General features: G+C 39.9%; 1 protein-coding gene across 5 annotated transcripts in view; it reads right to left on the bottom strand.

The window, feature by feature from the left end:
- Positions 1-9,489: 9,489 nt before the first annotated feature.
- The window catches only part of FBXO25 (F-box protein 25), a 31,256-nt gene continuing 29,285 nt past the window's right edge, over positions 9,490-11,460 (bottom strand). For all 5 annotated transcript variants that reach the window (XM_059468944.1, XM_059468946.1, XM_059468947.1 and 2 more), the window contains one exon: positions 9,490-10,676. In XM_059468944.1, the coding sequence (XP_059324927.1) occupies positions 10,587-10,676 (90 nt within the window). In that variant the 3' untranslated portion in view covers positions 9,490-10,586. The remainder of the gene's footprint in view (positions 10,677-11,460) is intronic.

Here is an 11,460-nt window from a genome sequence, read left to right as displayed (position 1 = left end):
CTTCCTTCCTTCCTTCCTTCCTTCCTTCCTTCCTTCCTTCCTTCCTTCCTTCCTTCCTTCCTTCCTTCCTTCCTTCCTTCCTTCCTTCCTTCCTTCCTTCCTTCCTTCCTTCCTTCCTTCCTTCCTTCCTTCCTTCCTTCCTTCCTTCCTTCCTTCCTTCCTTCCTTCCTTCCTTCCTTCCTTCCTTCCTTCCTTCCTTCCTTCCTTCCTTCCTTCCTTCCTTCCTTCCTTCCTTCCTTCCTTCCTTCCTTCCTTCCTTCCTTCCTTCCTTCCTTCCTTCCTTCCTTCCCTCCCACTCCATAAGCAATGATCAAATTATACTCCAACATTTTCAGGGTAGCTGAGTAACTGAGCCATTGCAAGTATGTGCATGCACACAACATTTTTGTTGAAAAGTTCCATCTTATTAGCTACTGATACTTTGAGTTTTTGGTAAAAGAAAGTGAAATGTTAAACTTGAGATTTGAAATGTATATATGACTAATAAAAGTGCCTCTTTTTAGCATATTGTCTCTCACTAGTGGTGCAGCTGATGTCAGATCCAAAGTAAATTTCTGTTTTGTTTATATGACCCACACAAAGATTATTTTAACATTCATGAATAAAAATCAAACCAAAAGTTTCATAAGAAATTAAGAGTAGGAATTTTCTCTCCTGATTGTTAAACTGGTGTAACAGAATTGAAACTTGACTGTCTAGCAAAATGGCCAGTGCAATCGGAAGATGAAGCTAGCATGTCAGAGAAAATCAGCATTTTTACAAGAAAGTATAGACCTTTATATAACAGATGTCTTGTAAACATATTTTTGCAAGAAGCTTGTGCTGATGAAAAGGGATGCATGCAATTTTTTTCTAAGCTTGTTTCTGTTACTGCCACATTACTCCTCCCTTAGCTCTCTTTCTTCTCCTCCAATTCATGTGTAGTTTTCTGGCTTGCAGTTCCTGCATAGCTATTTTTTGGAGATTCCTGCTGAGATGTGCCTGGAGGGAAACTGTAGCAAAATGGTTTTAGTAGTTTGGGGGTTTTTTTTCCTAATACTGATAGGATGCTAAAAGACATTGTTCTGAGGTTTACCAAAAAGAACGGTGATGTTTTGTGCTACAAAACAGAATCTTAAAACTGGCAAATATACTTGTAAAATTTGCATTAGATATTAAAAAGTATTCATAGGGGAGAAAAGGTTAGCATTTATATTGCATTGTTTAGTCTATGAGTAAACTCTATTTTTGCCTTGGGCAAATATGTATGCTGAGGTTAATTATAGGAAAGAATTAGTATTCTTGGGTATAGTATGCTGCATTTTATAGTTTATGGAATACCCTCTAAGGGATGAGCTAGTATTTAATTTGGTTGTTAGTGCTGATCTGAAAGAACAGAAAAAGATTTGTTAGCAGCCCTTAATATTCTCAAAGATGGACTGAGAACTTTTAATTTCACTCCTGAAGAAACTATTTATACTGTGACTAGTAAGGGTTTTGCCTTGCACATTATACTGTCAAGTGCCTGTTTCTCACCTTGATGATGTGTTTGATGCACAGCTTAACTGCAACCTTTTTCAATTTGTTTTTAGATATATGATAAAGAATATGCTCACAAATATGAAGCCTATTATAAAAGAAAAGTGGGAAATTGAGATATGTAAAATTCCAATTTCATTCCTAGTGATGAAAGTTTTGGTGTGCTTTTTAAGTGATATTTCCTCAGAAATAACCATTTTAAGGATCAACATTATTAAATTTAATATAATTTATTGTTATGCTTTAATAATGTATTTGTCTGTTGAGAACTCACTGGTGTGAGCTTTCCTTCTCTCATGTTTATAAATGTGTCTGAATTTTTAGAATGGGGTCCTTTCATCTTTTAGCATTTGTTAGATGCTTAACTACATTAAATGTTATGAGCTTAAGCTATACACAGCTCCATATGTGGAATAAGTGTAGAATATGTCCTTAATATTTGTTTTGAAATTGCATTTCAATCTGTGTGAAATGTTTTAGAAGAAGGTAGCATTAAGATGGTATGATAAGATTGCACAAAATAAAATAGTTTATATTGCTTTCTCGTAGCCAATCTGCATGATTGTTGGCGTGGTTTTAACGGGAATTAAAAGCTTTGTGTGGCTGTTACTAGTCACTTAGCTCTGAGCAAAGTCCTTTCTGAGTATTTTTATTTATTAGCATCATTTGCAAAAAGAAAAGTAGTATTTTCCATATGAATAAAGATTTAGTTTGAACTGAAACACCTTATTCTTTGACTATTTTTTTCCCAGTTGAATTTGTCATGTGAATATGTTTACATTTGCTTGGATAGGTTTGGCCACCACAACATAAGAAAGATAATTAAACTATTAGAGAGTGTCCAAAGGAGGGCAACAAAGATGGGGAAGAGCCTTGAGGGGAAGCTGTGTGAGGAGCAGCTGAGGTCACTTGGTCTGTTCAGCCTGGAGGAGACTGAGGGAAACCTCACTGCAGTTACGGCTGCCTGTGAGGGGAAGAGGAGGGACAGACCCTGATCTTTTCCCTGTGGTGACAATGACAGGACCCAAGGGAATGGCCTAAAGCTGTGTCAGGGGAGGTTTAGGTTGGATATCAGGAAAAGGTTCTTCACCCAGAGGCTGTTTGGGCACTGGAACAGCTCCCCAGGGAAGTGGTCACAGCACCAAGCCTGACAGAGCTCAAGATGGGTTTAGACACTGCCCTTGGACACTGGTGTGACTCTTGGGGATGATTCTGTGCAGGGCCAGGAGTTGGACTCAGATCCTTGTGGGTCCCTTCCAACTCAGCTGATTCTGTGATTCTGTGATGTTACTTCCACCATTGTAGAGTATGGCCAAGGAGGTGATAGCAATGTTTGCCCAAACTCTGTGAATATCATAACTTGCAGCATCCTAGATTTAAAGCATCACACACTGCTTTTACAGTGGCAAGAATTCATTGGTTTCAACAAACTAAAAATATTTTGGGGTTTTTTTTGGTTTAAAATACTGTGGGTTTTGTTGGTTTTTGGTTTTGGGTTTTTTTTTAACTTATTGGCCGTTGTGAAAGCTTGGGCAGAGCAGCATTCTTTCCCTGAAGATTTCCCAGCTACATGCAGAGTGGAGGACCTGAAATGCTTTTGCCCACACTGGCCCCCAACAAGGAGACACCGGCACGGCCTGGCCTGTGACACGTGAGGAGCAGCCTCTGCTTCCAGTGCAGCACCTGCAGAGGGAAGTTTATTGTCAGTGTCCCATTCTTCTACTCCAGTCTGCTGGCGCTGTGGTTGTCTACACAGACTGAGCAGGGAAAATTTAGGCAAAATGTTTCTTGCCATAATGTGTGAAGTAACTAAACCAGAAAATCTCATTCATACAAATTTTACTCTTACTGGGGAGCAAAAAGACTGCATTGACACACCCCGGACTAGACACAGGTGGGGCAGGTGCACAGCTAGGCAGCTGGAAGGAAGTGGAAGAACCTGCATTTCCAGAGCTGAGCAGACAAGAACCCTGTCAAATTTTGAGCATAGATGTTCCTATAGCCTGGCATCTGTCTCAATTTCTGAAACTTATTAAAATGCTTGTTATTGCATGATGAAACTGTAGGTTGTGTGCAATCTGAAAGCATGAATGTGCATGTTATATAGCTGTTTCATGCACATCCAATGTAGCACAACTGTTTGTGCTAATTTTGCAGGGGTTTGTTTGATCCTTTCCTCTGAGTGCCTGCTACTTTGTTTGAGGTATCTGGGAAATAAAATCAGTACTGTGAAGAGGAAAAGTAATTTCCTAGAAGGCTTATCACCAGCAACAGTTGGCAAAGGTGTGTATCAGTAGGTACTGTCAGTCTCAAAAATTTCTTGTGGCATGACTGGTTTGTACCATATAAGACAGGCAATCAACCATACAGGCAAAAAAAAAGCCAGTTTAGAAATCAAAGGGAGAGAATTACATTTAAGTGCCGTCAGCATCATTGTGGAGCCTTCCTGTTCTGAGGAGGCTGTAATGCTACACATCATAGCATAGAAAGTAATGCTGCTTCTGTAGTTACAAAGAAATAAAGAGTATGAAAACAATAAAAATAGGAATATAAATAATAGGAATTTATATTAAATATATAATAGTAAACAAGGTGTAGGGACATAATGGTTTTCCACATGGTATCTACTGACTGTTATCACTGGTAATGAAAAAAGAGATACCTACTCTGCACTTGGGAAGAAATTTTCCTATTCTGTGTCCAGCAATTACTAAAAGATGCAAGAAAGTGAGAATATTCTTTTCAAGGCCATAACAATCTGGTAAAAGCTTGGCTGGCATTAAAGTTTTTATGCTCTTGAGACCAAAATAGCACTACTAGAAGCTTTATGACATATTTTGAACTGTGAGTTTGCTATTGGAAAAGAAAAAGGATTATTCTTTGCATAGAAAAGTGCACAGCTGTGTTTTCTGAGATAGGTTTGTCCACTTCTGAAAGTAATCATGTGATATTTTGCTTTCTAGTTGCTCCAGCCGCTTGTACTGAGGAGACTGAACAGTTGAGTTTAAGTAATTTTTCAGACAATTGGCTGGATTCATTATTTGAGATTGTACAGTAAAATATATCAGATTTTATATAGAAATATTCCTGTAAATTTGCAATGTCTTTTAGCCATTTTTATCTTGCACCTTTTTCCTTGAAACCCCCAAATGCTGTGGTCTTGACCATCTTGTTTGTCCAGGAGTCTTGGATTCCCTGCAAGGTTACACTGCCAAATTCCTCTGGTATTTGAGGGGTGGAGGAAATGCTGGAAAAAGTGTTTGTTCTAGAGAAAGGATGGGAGGCAAATGTATCCTGACACCAAGTATTGCACTTGGTATATTATTTTTTTCTGCTAAAGTTTTCTAATATGCAAGATGATGAATATTAATTTTTATTTTGATTGGTTTTATTTTTTGTACTTCTCTGTTAGCTTTTTAGGAGGGGTGTCACAGATGCAAAGACATCCTGATTGCATGAAGAGCAACTTTTTGGTGTTTCTCTCATGACCAACACACCCCTTTTAGGCTGAAATGCCTTCAGTTTAGGTAGTGCCTTAAACAGTTTATCTTCTGAACATTTGGACAGAAACTTGGCAACCAACATTTGACAGGACAAAAAAAGGAAAACAAGCATCACTTCCCATTAGGAAGTAAACCATTGTTTGATGGGATGAAGCACAAGATTCCCAGAAGTCATACTACAGATAGAGTAAATCTGTGTATAGGGTTATTTTAGACACTTAATGAAAAAGATATATGCTCTTTTTTTTTATTTTCTAAACTAACCCTGAAGTGCAGTAACCCATCTGCACAGCATGGCTGCCTCAGAGCTCCGTGCCTGAGAGCAGCTGTGACCTGAGCAAACCATCGAGGCCAGGGTGAGCAGCAGCTGAGGCCACGGTGCAGGGTCTGGGGTTCTGGGCTGTGCACTGAGGACTGGATGCACTGGGCACAGGGGGAGGGGCTGCAGCACCAGGGAAGGAGCTGATGCTCTGGCATCGAGCAATGAGGCACACTGGAAAGAGAAGTAAGAAGTGCAGAACGTCTGGGAATGTTCCTACAGCTTTAGTACCAATATTTATTCTTAGGCCAGGGTTTTGGTCTTAGAGAATCAGAACTAACACAGGTCTTTTTTCCTGGTGTTCCAGTTCAAGACCAGGACTTCTGGCTTTTGATGAGCAACTGAAAAAACCATCCCCTGTGGACAGGTACAAAGGGCAAGTTCAGTTTGTTTGTAGCATTGTGCCTTCAACTTGCAGCAAACACTTCTCCAGATCTATTCCATAAAACTATGCCTATAAATTAGACTTAGTTGAGGGAAAATGTAGAAGGTGAGTGCAGGCAGCAGAAGAAACAGGATCAGCAGAGGCCTATGGGCAGCTTGCAGCAAGAGCTGAAGGGGTGGTAGGATTACCCTGCTGCAGGGAGGGGGCGGAACTAGGCCATGGAGCAGCACCCATCCCGGTTAGGGGGGCTCTCACTCCTGCCCAGTGGCTGCTGAAACATGGGCAGGCTCAGGGGAAGGGCACAGAGGGCACAGGAGCAGGCTCTGCACTGGGGAGCTGTGTAAGGAACAACAGCAGAGGTGCAGCCTGGGACACACAACTGCAGGAGCTGCTGCATCATGGTCAAGCATTTCTGGTTCTAGTGAAAATGGTGCCAAAGTATTGCTTTTATAAATTCACCAAGTTCTAAAGGGAAACCAGTGAGTTCAGAAGGGGAGTGCAGGTCTGCAGCTTTAAAAGTTTCCTGTAGGAATAGGGCTAAAAATAATGGCTGTTCCTGATAGAATAACGGGGACCAAAACATTGGGAAGAGGTGCTCTCAGCATTCAGAACTTTGTTCTATAGCTGAGCATTATGTGGGAATGATAACTGACCCCAGCAAACAAATTATTCTTTCCATTATTGTTCTGCTATAAATACTACAGGAAAATAGCATTCAAGTGGGAAGAGCATATAAAAATCAAGTAAATTTTAGAATTAAGTGGTTGCTGTTCATGTAGACCCTGAAAATTGTTAGAAAAACTTTCAGCTGAAGGCACAATGACTATAATGTGCAAGAGATATAAAACTGAAGATGTTTTATTCATATTTGTAGAAGAACGTACACATAAACCTGCAGGAAATAAGCATTACCAGCATGCCTGACAGGTAGAGGGACAGGTCTGTGTGTGGCACAGAGGATGGCCCATGGGAATTAAAAGAAAGAAACCCAACCTTACTCTCACCTCTCATGTCCTGATCCACTTATCTGTCACGTCCTTCAACAGAGACATGTTAAGCATTAAAGGTAACCCTCATCCTACTGAACTTTGTAGGAATTTTTGCTGGGAATTGTGTTCCAGTGTCTTTGCGGGTTTGGACCTGAACCTTGCAGATGAAAGTACAAAAACACTGCAAACAAAGAGCATAATTAGCTAATGTTTCTATATTCTGAACTCTAATTTATTAAACAACTGTCTCCAAACATTTGATATTGATTTATTTAATGCAGGTACTTATCTGCCAATTCAAGCAACTTTAGTTGGATGTTAAGTGTCTGGCCTTCCTTTTAGTTCTTTGCCAGTGATGGAGCTGTAAGGAAGCTAATTTGTGCACCATGAAATCCAAAACATTGTGCTACTGTTCCCCATCCTACCCCCTCCTCCCTGCTAGCCCTCACTGCTTCTGCCTTCTAGACAGCAAAAGGCCACTAGTGTTTTAATGCTAGTCCTTGCAGAGAACTCTTAGGTTTGAGCTTGGTGTTTTCCTGAAGTTCAGCTGCTTCCTTCTCCTAAAGCAACTTAATGTAACCCTTTAGGGATGGGGAGCAGGGGGAAAGAAAGAGCAAGGTCCCACTGCTCTGTTTTCTCCAGGGAAGAGCCTCAGTCCTGTCAGACTCCAAGGAAAAAGGCTCACACAGTGCTCTTAGAGAAGGTCCATGGCAGAATGTCTCTTCCCAGAAATAGGTGAACAAAACTGTTGGGAGAGAATGTAATAAAAAAGGCAAGGAGTCTCTCAGAGACAGGTTTGGGAGGCAGTGACTGGGGAGTGGGAAGGAAGACCTTGTTTTTCAAAATTGTAATTTCAAGCTCCTTGTGGACTATGGCAGTGAATATCCTGATTGCCTTTGAACTGCTGTTCTCAGGACTAGAATTCATTAAAGCCAAATCAGGATTGGGAAGTGATCATGGAGGGGCCACAGTTGAAACACTATTTCCCACCACTGCCAAATCTGTCTATAAAGAGATCTAGGTTTGGGGACAAAAGCTGTCCCCAAAGAAAAAGAAACCTCTGCTTTAGAGATTTAGGACACATTTCTAGGCACCCTTTCTGCTGAAGGGGAGAAGGCCTGCCCTTCCTCCTTGGACAGCAGCACACAGGAGGCCACAGAGCAGAGGTTTCATGTTAAGGCATAACCCTTCTCATGGTTACAGTGCTTTAGGTTACACAAGAGAGTGCTGGAGTAAAGGAAGATAAATTCAGGCAGTCAAAATATGTTCTGTGCTTCAGGTGAGGTATTAAAGATTGCTATCCTAAAGGTGAAATCCTTTCCCCATTCTTTATGTGATTTAAATTAAAAAACTCAACAGACCGACACAAAAACTCAACCACCACCAACCCTATTACAAAATAACTGCCCTAGCTTTTTTGCCTAAGTAACACAACTGAAAGTTACCTTCTTATGCATGCAGTGACCTCCCATCACATAGTCACTCTTAATCAAGCTCTTATTTTCCTAAGTCTAAGCAATGTATTCACTATTTAACAAATCTGTGGAACTGTTCTCAAAACAGTTTGGCCAATGTTAAAAGCCTGCATTACTGCTCATGACAATGTGATTCCACACTCACTGTTTAAGATTTCTTAAATAGTCATGAACTGAAATACTTCTCAGCACATCGGTGCTGAAGAAATGTTTAAAAAGCCACTTTACTGCCTTTGGGGCCTTGGAGTCCTGGTGGGCACCAAGTTGAACATGAAGAAAATTCTTACAGATACTGAGTTTTTCCAAACCTGTCTTTAAATGGCTTTTAAGACCTTAAAATCATTTCTCTCTGTCCTCAATTCAGTGGCTAGGAGAGAGGTTTTCTTTCAGGTGTCTTAATACCTTTGCCCAGCTGTCACCTTATTTGTCTTTTGAGTGCTGGGCATCTCTCAGGTGACAGTGTAAGAGCTTTGCCCTCTGTCTGCAGGAGAGGTGGCTCTGCACAGTCCCTCAGCACAAGGGGGAAGAGCTCAAGCAGCATCAAACCACATGCTGACTTTAAAACATTTCCTTCAAGCCCTCAGAGAAAGCATCCATATATTCACAGGAAGTTTTATATAGGGTAACAAAACTAACCCTGATAAAGGAGTGATTAGTGGATGTCAGCCAGCACCAGCCACTGTCAGGGTTACTGAGGTCACAGAGACAGGAAAGCATCTGAGCTCTTACAGGAATTAAATAAATGAGGTACAAACTGTTGTTAAAGAAGGGCTACTGGGTCCTTAACAAATGCAGTGGCTGCAGCAGTGCTTGGCTGGGAAAGCAAGGCTTGCACCAATGCTCTGAATGAATGAATGAACAGGAATAAGAATGGAGGTCCTTGGATCCACACCTGGCCATTACTTTTGCCACAGCCAACACCTGCATGGAAAGAAAAAAAAAAAAATCCACAAAACCCTGTACTGAAAAATCCACAAAAAAATCGGCCATTCAATTCAATCACAAAGATTAAATTAACATAAAACTATTTGAGGAGAAATATTCTCCTCTTCTTGTGCAGCCTATTAACAGCCCAGCTCTCCTATTACAAAAAGGGTTAATACAACAAACTACTGTAAAGCAATAGCACTAGGACTGCTTGTATGCTTCTCATTCCATTACCAATTACTACAGACAACAGGTTACAGAAAGATCTTACACAATTCAAATGGATTCATCTCTATGCACCAGAGGCTTCTAGGAATAACAGATAAAAACATGATTTATTACTCTGTACAAAACTGGATTGAGAACAAGCAAGTGCAGAATGTGGTACATGATTTATTTTTTCTGTATGTTACATATTGTTAAATTTCATTGACAAATCCAAAACTTTCACAATTTTTCCTTTACCTGCTTAAGCCAAGCAATTAATTTTGTTCTACAGGATAGAAAAAAAATAGCTTCCTGAAGAATTTATCATCTGATTAACTTGGCAGAAGGTGCTCCAGCTCAGACTGACTTTCAGTATTTCCCATAGCTTGTCAGGTTAGAACCTCAGTTGGGAGCATAGTGTTCTGCCACTGTACCACTCTAGGAACAAGCAACTCCATCCTCATTAAATTTCAATAATGTCTTCTTCTTAGAAGATGAAATTAGTACAGTTGCACTTGTAGACATTCCAAACAGTATAAATGAAGGCTGCAGCTACCATCAGAAAGATTTCCAGTAGCCCCAGATTGGTCTCATGAGTTCTGCGAGATGTGCTAAGACAGGTTAAATGTTTAATAAAGTCCTTAAGAAAAATAAATATTTTTGCATAATGTATGTACAAAAATTGGTTGATTTCCTTCATTCATATAGGTTCAACAGCAGATATAACCACAGTTATATTTCACTCACTAACTCCTAAAAATGAATGCCACCTTTGTAATGATGTAGTAAGAGCCTAAGAGAATATTGGCCTATTCTTTATAATAGTGCAAATTATATGGAGGTGTTTTGAAAACCATGGCTTATAGAAAGAAGGATTAACAAAAACCCCCCTCCTTTGGTCCCTGCAAGAGTAGTTTAATTCTTCCATGAAATTTTCAAAACTCCCCTACATAATTTTAACCAACTATTAAGGCGTCAAAAGCATAGATGTAAAGTTGAGATTAAAGTGGTCTTTCTTGGACTTGAAAAAAAGTCCACTGGAGATTTCCTGACAACGAAATTTTCTTAATGTTTCTCCTTTCCTCCTTGCTATTCTGCACAAAAGCAATATGCCTAATGAACCTCTCTGATAATCTCTCCCATATATTTATTTAAACTACAATAAAACATGACACTTAAATATATTGCACAAAAAGCATAACATATCCTGCCCAACTCTTCACAAAAATGGCCACAAACACAGGAGAACAGCTACTGAACATCTCAAAATTTGAAGAGATCAATAAAATGCTGAGGAGATACTGGCATGAGACAGGTGTTTGGATCACTGGCTGTGCAGGGGTGTCCTGTATCCTGAAAAATGAACGAGAAAAATAAGCAAATTCTCTTTGCATATTCAGTCTCCTTTCACCCCCAATTTAGGAAAAAAACCCCAACAAAACAATAAAAAAAGCACAAACCCAAAACAATTCTCTCCTTGTACCAGAACCTGAGCTGGAGCCCTTGAAAAACTATTATCTTCCTTATTCATTATTTTTAGGTAAGCATAACAAAAAGGCAAAAGGCACCAGCTTTACTGAGCCTAAATTATCTATTTAATCAAAACCTGAAGTCATCTATTGCTCTGGGGGAAAATGAGTCCCTTGCTTTGAAAATTATGGGCAGCAGATATTTCCTCAAAAAACATGACCAGTGTGTTTGAATTCTCAGTCTTAAAAACTTTCCTACCTTGCTACATTTCCCTCCTAAGCCTCCTTTCATCTTTCATGCCCATCTTTTCCCCAAGTGAAATGAAAGCACTGCCTTAAAACTGAAGTTGGCACCTAGGCAAGGTAGGAATAGAGAAGTAAGACAGGGTGGAAAGGCTTTGCCATTACAAATTCACTAAGCCTGCAGGGCTTTCTTTCCTCTTACAGAAATTTGACCTCAGCAGACCTGTCTGATTTTTTAAGATTCAAATTCTTCTTTGGACAAAAAGTTGTAGTTTGCATCTTATTAAAACCCCTAAATGAGGGAAATGCAGAGGTGTAATGAGAAGAAGTTCCCAGACAGTTCAATGGAGAAGTTAAAAAAACTTGTCAGTGTTGTTGTAAGGCTCAGAAGTGTCCTCATCAGGCTTTAAGAAGTTTCTGTCTCT

Source organism: Ammospiza nelsoni, chromosome 3 (assembly GCF_027579445.1).
Source record: "Ammospiza nelsoni isolate bAmmNel1 chromosome 3, bAmmNel1.pri, whole genome shotgun sequence".
NCBI lineage: Eukaryota > Metazoa > Chordata > Aves > Passeriformes > Passerellidae > Ammospiza > Ammospiza nelsoni.
The sequence above is the reverse complement of the archived record's forward strand: the minus strand, read 5'-3'. Positions and strand labels throughout refer to the sequence as shown.